This window comes from Leucoraja erinacea, chromosome 11 (genome assembly GCF_028641065.1).
Source record: "Leucoraja erinacea ecotype New England chromosome 11, Leri_hhj_1, whole genome shotgun sequence".
NCBI lineage: Eukaryota > Metazoa > Chordata > Chondrichthyes > Rajiformes > Rajidae > Leucoraja > Leucoraja erinaceus.
Window position 1 is genome coordinate 217257 of NC_073387.1, and position 17744 is coordinate 235000.

Genomic DNA, 17744 nt, shown 5'->3' on the forward strand with positions numbered 1-17744 from the left:
TAGGTAAGTGATGGACATAAATTAAAGCACAACTTTAATAAAAAGGAGGACAAGACTCTTTACAGAAAGGAAATAATGTTCATGGTGAGAGGGGATTGCATCGGAGGAGTTTCCCAAGTGGATTCAGGAATAAATGACTTTTGTTGTCCTGTACCATTTCTATGATTCTATCTCATGGTGTGATTGTTTGCAAATACAATGTTGAATTGGAGAGGCCATCTCGCAACCGCTGCCTCGACACAGACCTTCCCACACACACCTCCTCCAACCAGAGTTTGACCCTCCAGATGGGAGAGAATTAAGAAGGACCTCAATGGCAACATATTTAGACAGATAAATGAATAGGGTCTACAAGGATATGGGCCAAATGGGACTCGGCCATTATGCCACCTTGGTTGGCATTGACAAGGTGGACCGAAGGGTCTGTTTCCGTGCTGTACAGCTCTGTGACTCTAGTAGCCCAACAGCCCATGTGAAATGTAAATAACAACATTGCCCTCTCCATCTCTGGCAGCTACTCCAACATCCTCCGGCACTAGACATTATTCATGTTACCCCCTTTTTCATGTATTTGTACACTGTGGATGGCTCGATTGTGATCGTGTATTGTCTTTCTGCTGACTGATTAGAAAAAGCTTTTCACCGTACCTCGACAATAAACTGAACTCAACTCAATCAAACGCTGTTTGACTCCTCGCCAAGCCGAGCTTGAGATGAATGAGAACGGGAACATACAGAAGCTGGAAATGTGACTAAGGTGAGAAGATGCAGGCGGGAGACACCAATGACAGGCTCACAGTTTTAATGAGGCATGATCTGCTCACAGCGCAGAGCTGAGCTAAAGCTGACCTTGTCAATCCCTGGGCCCCTGCCACCTCTCCATGGGAGAGTGCTCACAGATGGTGTGGGAGGGAATTGGCTGGGCTTCAGGAAGAGCAACAGAACTCCCAACCTGGGCTCAACGCTAACCACCAGTGAGGCAGAGCAGGCAAGAGTACCGAGGCTGAGGACGGTTCAGACAGCAACTTAGGACACGTCAGGCAGCAAAGCTGAACAAAGCTCCCAACTGCCTGTGAGGTCAAAGACAATGCCAGCAAGTGTGAAGTGCTGCACTTCAGGAGGTCGAATGCAAGAGGAAAATGTACAAATAATGAACTCTCCTCCTCCCTCCACCCTCCGCTCCCCTCTTCACACTCGTTTCCCCTCTACCTCTTCCCTTTCCTTCTCTCTCACACCTTCTCCCCGTCCTTGCTTTTGGATTTCCACCCTTCCTCCCTTTCCATCTGTCTTCCAACTCTCTCATTTTCTCCATCAATCTCTCTCTCACAGTCACAGAGTTGTACAGCATGGAAACAGGCCCCTCAGCCCAACTTACCAATGCAGACCAACTTCATTCATTACCCATAGATTCTCTGCACCTCTTCCTCGGTCTTGATCCCCCCCCTCCCCCACCCCCAGCTCCTAGAGAGTCATAGAGTGATACAGAATGGTGACAGGCCCTTCTACCTCCTCTGGTAGCGTTTTCCATACACCCACCACCCTTTGTGTGAAAAAGATACCCCTCAGGTTCCTATTAAACCCTTTCTCCTTCATCTTAAACCTATGCCCTCTGGTCCTTGATTCACCTACTCTAGGCATGAGACTGTGTACATCTGCCCGACCTATCCCACTCATGATTTTATGCACCTCTATAAGATCACTCCTCATCCTCCTGCGCTCCAGGAAATAGAGACCCAGCCTACTCAACCTCTCCCTTCAGTCCAAACCTACTCATCCTTTCCCAACAGCTCAGACCCATCTCCCCCATCCCACACGACGCTGCATACCCCCCTCTCTAGCCCTGTTCCTGCACAAGGTGGAAGGGGACCAGTTGCTATGGTTACAGAACCATTTGCGACCATTTGGCCTTGACCCCCCCCCACACACACACACACACACTCCCCATCCCGCCCGGTCTGAGCCCCCTCCGCGTCCCCAGCAACGGCACTGTGACAGTTCCCGGGACACCACGCAGTCCGTGGCCAGCTCCGCGCTGGGGCGGCGCAGGAGAACGAGTAGCTCCGCTGGGGCCGTGCAGGAGAACGAGTGGCTCCGCGCTGGGGCCGTGCGGGGAACGAGTGGCTCCGCGCTGCGGACGCACGCGTCGGGCAGCTCCGCGCTGGGGACGCGCGGGCGAGCTGCAGCTCCGCGCTGAGGACGCGCGGCCGGCGGTGCGTGTCAGGCGGCGCTCGCTGTTGTGCAGCGCGGAGCGGCTCGGATCGGCGCGGCTGCAGTCGCCCATGCGGAGGCAGGATGAGGCGGGGCGCTGGCGGCCGTGCTCTGCTCCGGGCTCCTCGCCTCTGTCCTCGCCGCCTTCCCCAGCAGCCTGCAGATCGGTAAGTCCCCGACCCCCGCCCGCACCAGCTCCCCCACCCCACCGACCCTCTCCCCCCCCCACCACCAACCCTCTCCCCCAGCCCCGCCCCCGCCCCCTCCCCCCCCACCTCCCGACCCTCTCCCCCTCTCCCCCCCACCAACCCTCCCACCCCACTAAACCCCCCGTTAAAACCCTCTCCCCCCCCCACCAACCCTCTCCCCCCCCCCCCACCGACCCTCTCCCCCACCCCACCGACCCTCTCCCCCCACCTATCTCCCCGTCCCCCTCCCCCACCACCAACCCTCTCCCCAGCCCACCGACCCTCTCCCCACCCCTCTAACCCTCTCCCCCACCCACCGACCCTCTCCCCCAGCCCCCGACCCCCACCGACCCTCTCCCTCACCCCCACCGACCCTCTCCCCCACCCCCCACCCTCTCTATCCCCCGACCCCCGCCCTCTCCCCCAGCCCACGACCCTCTCTCCCCCACCCCACCGACCCTCTCCCCCACCCCCACCGACCCTCTCCCCCAGCCCCCCCACCCCCCCCCGACCCTCTCCCTCTCCCCACCGACCCTCTCCCCCCCCCCTCTCCCCCCCCCCCCACCAACCCCCCCCACCCCCGCTAACCCTCTCCCCCCCACCAACCAACCCTCTCCCCCACCCCCGCTAACCGCTCCCCCCCCCCCCACCGACCCTCTCCCCCCCCGCTAACCCTCTCCCCCATCCCCGCTACCCCCCCACCCCCACCTCCCCCCCCCACCGACCCTCCCCCACCCCACCGACCCCCTCTCCCCCACCCCACCGACCCTCTCCCCCCCCACCCCCTCCTCCCCCAGCCCCCTAACCCTCTCCCCCCCCCACACCAACCCTCATCCCCCCCCACTAACCCTATCTCCCCCCCGTTAAACCCGTTCTCTCCCCAACAACCCTATCTCCCCGCCCTCCTAACCCCCCCCCCCCCCCCCCCACCGCCAACCCCCTCCTGCCCCCTCCCCCCCCCCCCCCAACCCTTTCTGCCCCCCATCCCGCTAGCCCCCTCCCTTGCCCCCGCCAACCTCACTCCTCACCCCCCGTTCTTCTCCCCCATCGCTCAGCATCTCTCTCCCCTCCCCAGGCGCTCTCTTCCCCAAACAACACTCGCAAGAATATTCCGCCTTCCGCTTCGGGCTGTCATTCTACAACACGGACACACTGTACAAACTCATCACCCAGACCGAGAGTGTGGACATCGGCAACAGCTTCGCCGTCACCAACGCGTGTGAGTGAGGGTCGGGGCGGGGGAGAGCACCGGGGGAGAGAAAGCTAGCGAGGGGAGAGAAAGCTAGCGAGAGAGCGGAGAGAAAACGGCGAGAAAGAGGGGGAGAGGGAGAGAAAAGATAGAGGGGAGAGAGAAGATCCGGGGGAGGGTGAAAGGCGAGAAGTGCAGATAGAGAGGGGGAGGACCTGTGGTGGGGTGCGGGGGAGGAGAGTAGCGATGGGGGAGGAAAGGTTTATTGTGGGGGTGGTCGGCGCTGCGGGTGTTGTTGGGGGAGCCGGCCCGGGTCACTGCTTGTTGCTGAGCTCTGGGTTGTTTGCGGTTTATGGATCCTGGAAGATTGCGGTGGGAATGAGCGGTCGCCCCCTCCCCCATCTGTCCCTCCCTCCCTCCATTCTCTCTCCCCTCCTCCACTATCCCTCCCCTGTCTCCCCCCCCCATTCCCTCCCCCCCCCACACGCACCCCTCAAACCGCACCGCGCACCCAGACCCGTTCCCCACAGACCACAGTCACAGAGACAATGTTAGGCAAATATACATGCCTGGAGAGGCATCCACATGTATACACGCACACATGTATAGATACAGAGACACACGTGCATCCTCATACACACTGTAAAACACACGCACACACAGTAAAATACACATGCACACACACAACAGCACACACACACACACACACACTGTAAAGCACACACGCACACACAATAAAATACACATGCACACACACAGCAAAACACACACACACACACATACACAGCAAAACACAGACACACACTCACACTGTAAAACACACACACACATACAATAAAATGCACACACAGTAAAACACACACACACTATATAACACACACACATATAATATAACACACACACACTATAAAACAAACACACACAGTAAAATGCACACAGTAAAACACACCCACACACACACACACACACAGCAAAACACAGGAGCACACAGTAAAACTCACACACGTACACACAGTCCAACTCCCACACTGAAAGACACACACACAGTGAAACACACACGCACAGTAAGACACACACACGCACAGTAAGGCACACATGAAACCCATCGGTAATCTAATTTAAAATCAGCCCATGGTTTTGATGGTCAAGCATTGTTTGAAGGTGGAGTCACAGATAGATGGGGAGGTCAAAAGGCTTTCAGAACATTGGCCTTCATCAGTCAGAATATTGAGTATGGAAGTTGGGGGGGGTCAAGATACATTGCACAAGACATTGGTGAGGCCGCATTTAGAGTATTGTGTTCAGTTTTGGCCACCCTGTTATAGGAAGGATGTAAGTAAGCTGGAAATGGCACAGAGAAGATTTTTGAGGATATTGCCAGGACTCGAGGGCCCGAGTTATATGGAGAGGTTGAGCTGTTTAGGACTCTATTCCATGGAATGCAGAGTGAGGGTGGGGCAGGGAGGGGTGTGGGATGGGGTGATCTTATAGAGGTGTATTGGATCATGCGAGGAATAGATGGGGTAGATTCACAGTGTCTTGCCCAGAGTGGGCAAATCAAGAACCAGAGGACAGGTTTAAGGTGAGGCAGGAATGAAGAGAAACCTGATGGGTAACCTTTTTTCACACAGAGGGTGGTGGGTATTGGTGTGGGAAAGTGGGGGGGGGGGGGGGGGGGGGGGGTGGCAGGGGAAGAGTGGGGGGGGGGCAGGGAGAGGGCAGGGAGGGGTGTGGGATGGGGGAAGCGGATGGGGAAGAGGGGGAGTGGGGAGAGTGTGATGGGGAGCAGGGGGAGGGCAGAGAAGGAGAGAGAGCAAGGCAGAGGAGAGTGGGATGGGGAGAGCAGAGTGGGGGTAGAGAGGGGAGGGAGAGGGGAGGGGAGAGAGCGAGGGGTGAGGGAGGGATGTGGAAAAGTGGGAAGGGGCTGAACCAGGAGGGGGGAGAGCAGGGGGGGGGGAGAGAGAGCGAGGCGGGGGAGAGTTCGATGGGGAAGAGCAAGGAGAGGAGGGAGGGGAGAGAGTGAGGCGGGTGAGTGGGGAGGGGACAGAGTGAGGCGGGGGAGAGCGGGGAGGAGGGAGAGCGGGGCGGGGAGAGTTCAATGGGGAAGAGTGAGGAGGTGGAGAGCGGAGATGAGGGGACGGGGGAATGCAGAGCGGGGGCAGTGGGGAGTCGGGGAGAGTGGAGCATGGAGGGGGAGAGCAGGAAAAGGGTAGTGGCATGGAGGCCATTCCTTGTCCACTTTCCCAGATCCTGCTGTACCTTTACTATCACTAACATACGTATATGCATATAAATGATCTATTCAGGTGAGAATGTATGCATACACACAAATATAAATATAAATATATATATGTATGTATTTACACACACACATATACGCATACACACATATAGACATATACACCCAAGCACACACTTGCACGTGCACACTCATACACGCGCACACACAGAAAAACACACCCATAACACACACACACACACACACACACACACACACACACACACACACACACACGCACACACACACACACACACACACACACACACACACACACACACATGTATATACACACACACATGTATACACATGTATAAACACACACACACATGTATATACACACACACACTAACACACACATATATATACACTCACAGTCACGTACTTGGCCTGGGTGCTGTGGAGGTAGTTTGAAGTTGTCGGTGCACACACACCCTCGCAGAGTGATTTTAGTTTAGTTTCAAGATACAGCGTGGAAAAAGGCCCTTTGGCCCACTGAGCCTGCACCGACCAGCGATCTTAATGCACATTAACACCATTCTACACACTAGGAACAGTTTACAATTACACCAAGCCTACAAACCACCAAGTCTTTGGAGTGTGGGAAGAAACTGGAGCACCCGGAGAAAACTCACGCGGTTACAGGGAGAACGTACAAACTCCATACAGACAGCAACCGTAGTCAGGATCTCTGGAACTGTAAAGCAGCAGCTCTGCCGCTGTGCCATCATGCCTCTGTGCCACTGTGCCACCCTGTGAGTTGTTGCTGCCACACTCACCCAGGCAGAGAGATAGCTTCATCACCTGCAGACCTATGCCTCTTGTAGAGGGGCGGTGGGTGTCGGAGTGAGTGACCTGTCCTCGGAGCCACCAGCTGGTGCCGATGAGGCCAGTGTATCGGCCATGTGTGATGTGGTCAGGGCTGGGAGGTAGGATTTTCTCAGGCTGGACATTGCCCTCCTCCCCCCGGTGTGATTGCTCTCAAGGCGGCTGCCGGCCCCATGAGCAGTTTGCCAGGTCTTGTGCGTCTGGGACTAGGGGCTCGTTTGTATTGTATGGTTAGCTATTGCCGTGTGTACTGAGGTACAGTGAGAAGTCTTGACCTATCCTGTCAAATCATACCATTCATGAGCACAGTTCAGTTTAGTTTATTGTCACGTGTACCGAGATACCTTGAAAAGCTTTTGTTGCGTGCTAACCAGTCAGAAAAAAGACAATACATGATTACAATCGAACCATTTACAGTGTATAGATACATGATAAGGGAATAACATTTAGTGCAAGATAAAGCCAGCAGTCCAGTCAAGGATAGTCCATGGATAATCAAAGAGGTAAATAGTAGTTCAGCACTGCTCTCTGGTTGTGGTGGGATGGTTCAGTTGCTTGATAACAGCTGGGAAGAAACTGTCCCTGAATCTGGTGGTTTTCATACTTCTGTACCTTTTGCCTGATGGGAGAGGGGAGAAGAGGGAGTGGCCAGGGTGCGACTAGTCCTTGATTATGCTGCTGGCCTTGCGGAGGCAACGTGAGGTATAAATGGAGTCAAATGGAGAAGGGAGGTTGGTTTGTGTGATATTCTGGGCTACGTCCACAATTCACGGCAATTTCTTGCTGTCTTGGATGGAGCTGTTCCCAAACCAATCTGTGATGCATCTGACAAAATGCTTTCTATGGAACATCTGTAGAAGGTAGAATTGTCGGGGACAAGCCAAACTTCTGAGGAAGTAGAGGTTGTTGGTGATATTGACTTCTAGGAATTTGAAGTTTTAAACCATCTCTAATTCGACACCGTCAATGCAAACTGTGGCATGTGGACCACTTCACTTCCTGAATCCATCATTATCTCCTTTGTTTAAGAAAGAACTGCAGATGCTGGTAAAATCGAAGGTGGACACAAAAAGCTGGAGTAACTCAGCGGGTGAGGCAGCATCTGTGGAGAGAAGGAATTGATGACGTTTCGGGTCGAGACCCTTCTTCGGACTGATGTCAGGGGAGGGACAAAGATAGAATATAGGCGGAGACAGTAAGACTGGTGGGAGAACTGGGAAGGGGAAGGGGATGGAGAGTGAAAGCAAGGACTATCGAAAGCAAGGGCTATCCAAAATGGAAGACCAGCACCTCATATTTTGCTTGGGTAGTTTACACCCCAACGGTATGAAGTCAATGTTCATACCGTTGAGGTGTAAACTGCCCAAGCAAAATATGAGGTGCTGTTCTTCCAATGTGTGCTGGGCCTCACTCTGACACTGGAGGAGGCCCAGGACAGAAAGGTCAGATTGGGAATGGGACGGGGAGTTGAAGTGCTGAGCCACCGGGAGATCAGGTAGGTTAAGATGGACTGAGCGGAGGTGTTCTTGCTGATGTTGAGAGAAAGATCGCTGACCCATCTCGACACCAGGACATGAGGATTTCAATCATATTCGGCCCACAATGGTGGTGTCATCCGCGAATTTGTAAATCAAATTGGATTTGTACATGGCTGCACAGTCGTGGGTTTACAAGGAGTAAAGAAGGGAGCTGAGAACACATCCTTGTGGAGCACCAGTTGAGGATTATCGTGGAGGATGATTTGTCCCCTATCCTCACTGATTGGGGTCTGTTGATCAGGAAGTCGATGATCTAGTTGCACACAATCAAACCACATACAGGTATGAGTATTAGAGTGCAGAGTACAGTGTTACTGCGTTATAGCACAGTTACACAGAAAGTGCAGATTGGAAAAAGTGCAAGGTCCAAACATGAGGTAGGTTGGAAGATTGAGACTACACTCGAGCTTATAGAAGGGTCGTTCAGAAGCCTGATAGGGGAGGGGAAGAAGCTGTTCCTGATTTTTCTGATGCATTTACAAGCATTTATATCTTCTGTCTTATGGGAGGGGGGAGAAAAAGGAATGAGGGGGTGGGACAAGTCTTTGATTAAGTCAGCTGCTTTCCCGAGGCAGTGAGAAGTGTAGATGGAGTCGATGGTGGGGAGTGTGGTCTGTGTGAAGCACTGGGCTACATCCACAACTGTGAATTTTTGCGGTCTTGAGCAGGACTGTTTCCATATCTGACAGTATATTTCTACCATGCCTCTGTAGAAGTTGATATGAGTTGTTGGAAACAGGCCAGGTTTCTCTGGTCTCCAGAGGAATGAGCTGGCAATGTGCTTTCTTGGCCATCGTTTCAATGTGATTATTCCTCAGAATAAAAGGACGTTCCTTTAGAAAGGAGACGAGGAGGGATTTCTTTAGTCACATGGTGGTGAATCTGTGGAATTCTTTGCCACAGAAGGTTGTGCAGGCCGTCATTGGGTATTTTTAAGGCAGAGATAGATAGATTCTTCATTAGGACGGGTGTCAGGGGTTATGGGGCGAATGGGGTTGAGAGGGAGAGATAGATCAGTCATGATTGAAAGACAGAGTAGACGATGGGCCGAATGGCCGAATTCTGCTCCTAGAATGTATGAATTTATGACAAATTGTTATTGATATTTATGCCCAGAAACTTGAAGCTCTCAACCATTTCCACGTCACCACCATTAATGCTGAGTGGGGCATGTTCTTCTACACACTTCCTGAAGTCACTAACTAGCTAGCTTATCTTGCTCACATCGAGGGAGAGTGCGATGTCCTGACACCATGTCACTAACTTCTCTGTCACCTTCGTGTACTCTGTCTCATCATTGCTCATGAGTCGGCCACTACAGTGGTGTCATCTACAAAGCTGTAGACGGAGTTATACAGAGTGTAAGTGCAAGGGGAGTATAGTAGGGGGCTAAGAATACATCCTCACAGGCCGCTGGTGTTGAGAGTTACTGTGGAGGAGGGGTTGTCACCAATCCTCACTGATTGCGGTCTGTGGGTCAGAGTCGAGGATCCTGTGTGAAGAGGGAACTGATTCCTAGGTCCTCAGGCACGGATCAGCATTGGGACCAAGGGGTCGTGGTGAACCACAAACCCTGCCCATGGTTGACCAGTCCAGGGGTCAGGGATCAAGGTGGACCTTCCCCAGGTGTCTTCCCTGCATCACGGACCACCTCCTCCCATGGGAACGGCACTCCTGGGGATGTGCCGGAACAATGTCAACACCATCGGGGGGGGGGGGGGGGGGGGGGGTAGACCCGGGGAGCACACCCGCCTTAGGCTGGGTCCCGGGCTTCCCTATTGCCCCCCTTCCCCCCCCCCCCCCCCCACCCACATGTTGTGAGAGGAATGAAAGGGGAAGGGCACATCTGCTCAGTCCATCTAGACCTACCTGATCTCCTGGTTGCTAAACACTTTAAAGACCCCCTCACATTTTCATACCAACCTTTCTGTCCTGGGCCTCCTCCATTACCAGACCAAGGCCACACACAAATTGGAGGAACAGCACCTCATATTTTGCTTGGGCAGCTTACATTTGTATGTATTTAATTTCCCTAACTTCAAATAACAATTGCATTCCCTCTGTCTCCATCCCTCCCCCATCCTAGTTCTCCGACTAGTTCTACTGTAATCCTGGTTAAATATTACTGATTATATGTCTCCTTGTAACCTTCAGCTCAGTGAACAATGAACCATTCGACATTTCCTTATCAGCATCTGCTTTAATCTGTCGTTTTCTCACCATACCCTTCCATATCTCTAGGTTCCCTCTCCACTGACTCTCAGTATGAAGATGTTTATGGTGTACAGAGGGATCTTGGAGTCTGTCCACAGCTCCTGTGTGCATGTGGAGAAGATGGTTCCACTAATCAGAGAGTCTAGGACCAGAGGCAATAGCCTTAGAATGAAAGGGTGTTCCTTGGGAATGGAGATGTTGGAATTTCTTTAACCAAAGGATGGTGAATCTATGGAATTCATTGCCACAGGCGATGATGGAGACCAAGCCATCGAGTATTTTTAAGATGGAGATTGGCAGATTCTTCATTAGTACGGGTGTCAGGGGTCATGGGGAGCAGGCAGGAGAATAGAGTTGGGAAGGAAAGAAAGATCAGACAGAATTGAATGGTGGAGTAGACTTGTTGGGCTGAATGGCCTAATTCTGCTCCTACATCTTAAGGGCGTGTTCCACCAGCATGCGACTACATGCAGCGAGCGCGACCTAACGTGGTCGCTTGAGCCGTACGGCCTCGCGGGGCCAGTCCCACTTAGATCGCCGGAGCCGTATAGAGTTGTGCGGGGCTGGTCCGGACATGGCGCGGGGCTCCGAAAAACTGACACTGTCCAAAAATCCCGCGCGGCAACAGCCTGCCGGCCCGCACCCGCTTTGAGGCCGTACACAGCGTCTCGATGTCGTACACAGCATCTTGACGGCGTACGCCTAGCACGTGGCGTTGTGCGATGACATCACCGCCCGGCATGCTGTTGCGTGATGACGTAACCGCCCGACGCCGTGCGACGTCCAAATTCAGTCGGCCCGCCTCCTGCCCAGCTGATTGGTGAGTATGATGTCGGGACCAGCTCCAGACGGCTCCGCGGTTGGAAGTGGGACCGGCCCCGCGAGGCCGTACGCCTCAAGCCACCACGTTTGGTCGCGCTCGCCGCATACAGACGCATGCTGGTGGGACAGGCCCTTTATGAACATGATCTCCTTGAATGTGGCAACACAAGTAGTCAGAGTGGTAAAGGGCATAGGGTATGCTTCTGTTCATTGGTCGGGGAATGAGTACAGGAGTCAGGAAGTCATGCAGTTCTATAGGGCTTTGGTCAGGCTGTGTTTAGAGTATTGCGTGCAGTTCTGGTCACCTCATTACAGGAACGCTGGAGAGCGTAGAGAGCAAGTTTACCAGAATGCTGCCTGGATTAGAGTGTATTAGTGACAAGGAGAGGTTGGACAGACTTGGATTGTTGTCACATCGGAGGTAGCGTGGAGATCTGATAGTGGTGCATAAAATGATGGCAGGCACAGATAGAGTAGACAGTAGAAACCTTTTTCCCCATAGTGAAATTGTTAAAGACGAGAAGGTATAGCTTTAAGGTGAGAGGGGCATAGCTTAAAGGAGATGTGTGGGAGAGTGTTGGGTGCCTGGAACGTGCTGCCAGGGGTGGGGGTGGTGGAGGCAGATACGATAGTGGCGTTTAAGAGACTTTTGGATAAGTACACGCATATGTGGGGAGTGCAGGGATATGGATCACATGCAGGCAGAGGGGATACATTTACTGGGCATCGTGTTGGGCACGGACGTGGGGGCTGAAGGGCCTGTTCCTGCGTCTGGTCCCCTGCTCCACACCGTCTTCACTTGCTATTTGTCACGTTCAGCATTTACTGCCCAATCACTGATCCTCCCAAAGTATTCCCATCCACCCAACAGAGAGAGGGACACGGGGACGGAGTGAAAGGCGGGGAGCTCCTGGAGCGGGGCCTACATCACTGCCCCGCGCGGCTTGGAATGGCCGCGGGACTCTGCGAGCGCACACCGGGGTCTCTAACACCAAGACCCGGTGTGCGACCTCGCACCACCCGGCGTGGCTTTAATGGCCGCGGGACAATCGCCATCGCCAGCCGGGGGCTTTGACTTTGACTCTGACATCGGGGAGGAGAGAGTGCAGTGGAGAGATTTTTTTTTTGGCCTTCCATCACAGATATGTGATGGATGTTTATGTAAAATGTAAATTATGTTGTGTCTGGGGTCTATTTGTGTGTAATGTATGGCTGCAGAAACGGCATTTCATTTGGACCTCCAGAGGTCCAAATGACAATTAAATAGATTGACTATGTAAAGATATGACTGACAGGTATGACGGGACTGGCATATGTGACAGAGCATTGTAGACCATAGGCAGAGTAATCTTGATGGGCCGAATGGCCGAATGCTGCTCCTATAACTTATGAGACCACTCTGTGATCTTTGGGAAACCAGATTTCTCACCGAGGTCAGCGTGGGAAATTGTAAAATATAACTGGGAGTTATTGCAAGTGAAATAAATGCTATTTCTATTTCCTAATTGACCAGAGTGTGGAATCCTGTCCCTGGTTACTGGCACAGGATAATCGTCCAAGGTCAGGTGGTTTGATATTACAAACACACATAATATCCACACTGATTGTGCAGCATAATGGTTCTCCTGAGAGAGGGACAAAGTGCTCTTCATTTCCCCAGCAATCTCTAAGCCAGCACAGACAGAGATGCTGCCAATGGCATCTGACACACACTGACATCATTCATCGCTACTGTTAGTTTCAATATTCTGGCTCATTCTTTACTGTCCTCTTAAGCAGCAGCCTCCTCCGGTGTTGTACTCTTTACTGTATTTGAGCAAGAGATACAGTACAACTACCTCTCTCTATGTGTGGCTGTAACACTGCACACTCTGCCTGCATTACCTGATGTACTCATGCAGTGTGTGATTGTACTGATGTGTGGAATGAATTGCCTGGATTGCAGGCAAACAAAGCCTTCACTATATCTCGGTGTACATGGCAACAGTAAATCAGGCCAATACCTTGTTCAAAAATGATAGGAGCAGGGTTAGGCCATTCAGCCCATTCATCATTCACCATTGCAATCTGTGAGTGACGCAGAGATTGAGCCGGAGAGAGATGAGGAGAGGCTGATGATTATTGATTATTGGTTATTTATTGACAGTGTGCGAAATCTGCCGGTAAAGCTGTAGCATGTGGGATGTTGTTTGTTATAGAGTCACACAGAAATACAGTGTGGAAACAGGCCCTTCGGCCCAACTCGTCTACACCGGCTAACAATATCCCAGCTACACTAGTCCCACCTGCCTGCATTTGGCCATATCCCTCCAAAGCTGTCCTATCCATGTACCTGTCTAACCGTGTTGTGAATGTTGGGATAGTCCCTGCCTCAACTACTTCTCCTGGCAGCTTGTTCCATGCTACGGGTCTGGGTGTTGAAACTGACAAATAGTGAGGGGATATGCTGGGAGCACCCAGGGTAGAGCACACGGGAGCAACATTGACAAGGCATCACGTCATGGGCTGGGGATTGGCCAGCATGGAAACCATGGGCCAAATGGCCCTCCCTCTGTATCCATTCTGTCATCCCAGCCTCTTAGAAACCACGTTGCCCAGGCTCTCCCCACCAGCCCCTGAAAGCTCCTCAAATATCCCTGCATGTCGTTTCGAACAGCCCAGTTGAGCTGGTACTGGCTTGTAATCGTTACATGTCTCAGACACGGTGATACACTTTGTTCTGCGTGTTATCCAGGCTGATCATGCCATACATGAACACATTAGGCAGCGCAGGAGATTGCACCACGCATGATAACATAGAAACATAGAAAATAGGTGCAGGCACCTTCGAGCCTGCACCGCCATTCAATATGATCATGGCTGATCATCCAACTCAGTACCCTGTACCTGCCTTCTCTCCATACCCCCTGATCCCTTTAGCCACAAGGGCCACATCTAACTCCCTATTAAATATAGCCAATGAACTGGCCTTAACTACCTTCTGTGGCAAAGAATTCCACAGATTCACCACTCTCTGTGTGAAAAATGATTTTCTCCTCGGTCCTAAAAGATTTCCCCCTTATCCTTAAACTGTGACCCCTTGTTCTGGACTTCCCCAACATCGGGAATAACCTTCCTGCATCTAGCCTGTCCAACCCCTTAAGAATTTTGTACGTTTCTATCACACCACGCATGATCACACCACGCATGATCACACCACGCATGATCACACCACGCATGATCACACCACGCATGATCACACCACGCATGATCACACCACGCATGATCACACCACGCATGATCACACCACGCATGATCACACCACACATGATCACACCACGCATGATCACACCACGCATGATCACACCACACATGATCACACCACACATGATCACACCACGCATGATCACAGCACGCATGATCACACCACGCATGATCACACCATGCATGATCACACCACACATGATCACACCACGCATGATCACACCACGCATGATCACACCACGCATGATCACACCATGCATGATCACACCAGGCATGATCACAACACGCGTGATCACACCACGCATGATCACACCACGTGTGCACATCAGGTGGTGCAAGTGTGAACGTAAACATAGTTCAGAATATACTGTCACATCTGCCAAGTGCAGATTGAAAAAGTGCAGGTGATGCCATAAGATAGGTTGGAAGATGGGGAATACATCACTGCTTCTGGGTCTAGTGGTGCACGCTTTCAAGCTTCTATACCTCTGCCTGACGGGGACAGGGAGGTGAAGGAATGACTTGACACTGACATGTGTGAAGAGGAGTCTCGACACGAAACGTTGCCTATTTCCTTTGTTCCATAGATGCTGCTTCACCCGCTGAGTTTCTCCAGCATGTTTGTCTACCTTTGATTTACCAGCATCTGCAGTTCCTTCTTAAACAAAACTTGACGCTGACATGGATCAGTGCACGGTGTTGGCACATGTTCACCGGCCCACATGTCTGTGCCAGGCGTGTGTGGAGCCCATACGTGAAGTCCATGTATAAAGCCAACATATGTGGATCTCCATGTGGATCTGTGCAAGCCGTGGGCAAGTTCACCGTGTGCTCCCACCGGCCACGCACGCCCCCCTCCCCCCACGTGTCCCGTGTTGCGTGTGTCCCCCCGCGTGTCCTGGTATTACGTGTGTCCCCACACCCCCCACCCCTCGTGTCCCGTATATCCCCCACCGTGTCCCAGCATTCTTCTCGCCAACATGGCTGTGTTTTCCAGTCTGCTCGCTCTTTGCTCGCGGGGTCTACGCCATCTTCGGCTTCTACGACAGGAAGACGGTGAACACACTGAGCTCGTTCTGTGGCGCGCTGCACCTTTCCTTCATCACGCCCAGCTTCCCCGTCCACACCTCCAACCAGTTTGTCATCCAGATGCGGCCCGACATCCAGGATGCCCTGCTCAGCGTCATCGAGCACTACAAGTGGCACAAGTTTGTCTACATCTACGATGCCGACAGAGGTGAGGATGGCTCTGATCCTCGCGGGTTCACGGCACCCCAGTAACTGGGGGGGGGGGGGGGGGGGTGTCACCGGGTGGGAATGCCCCAGATGTGGGTGGGTTTGTGCTGTGGGTGTGGTGTCGTCACATGAGGGGGGGATGCACGTTTCGGGCGGTGTGGTCACTGTGGTGGGAGTCTATGGTGGATGCTCCCTTGTCCCGCCAGGCCTGGCTGTGCTGCAGCGGGTGCTGGACACCAGCTGAGGAGGGGGGGGCACTGGGGTGGGGGGTCACTGGGGTTGGTCGGGGGGTCACTGTGGCGGGGGGTCACTGTGGTGGGGGGGGTCACTGTGGTGGGGGGGTCACTGTGGTGGGGGAGCTGGGCGGGAGGTCACTGGGGCGGGGGGTCACTGGGGCGGGGGGTCACTGTGGTGGGGGGTCACTGTGGTGGGGGAGCTGGCGGGAGGTCACTGGGGCGGGGGGTCACTGGGGTGGGGGGTCACTGGGGCGGGGGGAGTGGCGGGAGGTCACTGGGGCGGGGGGTCACTGGGGTGGGGGGTCACTGTGGTGGGGGAGCTGGCGGGGGGTCACTGGGGTGGGGGAGCTGGCGGGAGGTCACTGGGGGGGGGTCACTGGGGTGGGGGGGTCACTGTGGTGGGGGAGCTGGCGGGGGGTCACTGGGGTGGGGGAGCTGGGGGAGGTCACTGGGGCGGGGGGGTCACTGGGGTGGGGGAGCTGGCGGGGGTCACTGGGGTGGGGGGTCACTGGGGTGGGGGAGCTGGCGGTGGGGTCACTGGGGTGGGGGAGCTGGCGGGAGGTCACTGGGGGGTGGGGGGTCACTGGGGTGGGGGAGCTGGCGGGAGGTCACTGGGGGGGGGGGGTCACTGGGGTGGGGGAGCTGGCGGGAGGTCACTGGGGTGGGGGGTCACTGGGGTGGGGGGCTGGCGGGAGGTCACTGGGGTGGGGGGTCACTGGGGTGGGGGAGCTGGCGGGAGGTCACTGTGGTGGTGGGGGAGCTGGCGTGGGAGGTCACTGTGAGGGGGTCATAGAAACATAGAAAATAGGTACAGGAGGAGGCCATTTGGCCTTTCGAGCCAGCATCGCCATTCATTGTGATCATGGCTGATCATCCACAATCAGTAACCCGTGCCTGCCTTCTCCCCATATCCCTTGATTCCACCAGCCCCTAGAGCTCTATCTAACTCTCTTTTTAATTCATCCAGTGATTTGGCCTCGACTGCCCTCTGTGGCAGGGATTTCCACAAATTCACAACTCTCTGGGTGCAAAAGTATTTTCTCTTCTGAGTCTTAAATGACCACCCCTTTATTCTTAGACTGTGGCCCCTGGTTCTGGACTCCCCCAACATTGGGAACATTTTTTGAGAGCAGGGGTCTGTGGGTGACATGCCCCCTGTGTTCCCAGGTCTGTCGGTGTTGCAGCGGGTGCTGGACATGGCAGCGGAGCAGAGCTGGCAGGTGACGGTGGTGAGCATGGAGGCCACCACGGCAGAGGGTTACCGCCTGCTGTTCCGTGACCTGGACAAGGGCAAGGAGCGGCGCGTCATCATCGATTGTGAGGCCCACCGGCTCAACGCCATCATCACCCAGGTACCACACGGAGAGCACGGGGGGAGTATACGCGACACGCATGGGAAGCACACGGACACATGCGGTACTCACGGGGATAACATGGGTAGCACACGGGATGCACACAGGGACAACATGGGACACACACGGGGAGCACACAGTACAGACACATGGAGCAAGTGTGGCATGGTCCGGACATGCCACAGGGTGGACAGGGGATGGACACGGACCTCAGACACATGGAGGAAAGGTAATACATGCGTCTGTGGGGAGGGACATGCGTCTGTGTGACATGTCACAGGTCAGCATGGGTGGGACATTCTCATCTCCCCCCCACGCTGTCGACACGAGGACTTCTCTCTGTCTTTCAGATCATCAGCATCGGCAAACACATCCGCGGATATCAGTACATCTTTGCCAGCCTGGTAAGTGG

At 54.0% G+C, this 17744-nt stretch overlaps 1 protein-coding gene across 1 annotated transcript in view; it reads left to right on the forward strand.

Annotated features, from left to right (window-relative positions):
• Nucleotides 1-811: 811 nt before the first annotated feature.
• LOC129701881 (glutamate receptor 1-like) overlaps nucleotides 812-17744 on the forward strand; it is a 50971-nt gene continuing 34038 nt past the window's right edge. Inside the window, exons 1-7 of the mRNA XM_055643370.1 lie at nucleotides 812-988; nucleotides 1979-2168; nucleotides 2298-2375; nucleotides 3472-3615; nucleotides 15506-15745; nucleotides 17148-17332; nucleotides 17683-17736. Of these exons, the coding sequence (XP_055499345.1) occupies nucleotides 812-988; nucleotides 1979-2168; nucleotides 2298-2375; nucleotides 3472-3615; nucleotides 15506-15745; nucleotides 17148-17332; nucleotides 17683-17736 (1068 nt within the window). The remainder of the gene's footprint in view (nucleotides 989-1978; nucleotides 2169-2297; nucleotides 2376-3471; nucleotides 3616-15505; nucleotides 15746-17147; nucleotides 17333-17682; nucleotides 17737-17744) is intronic.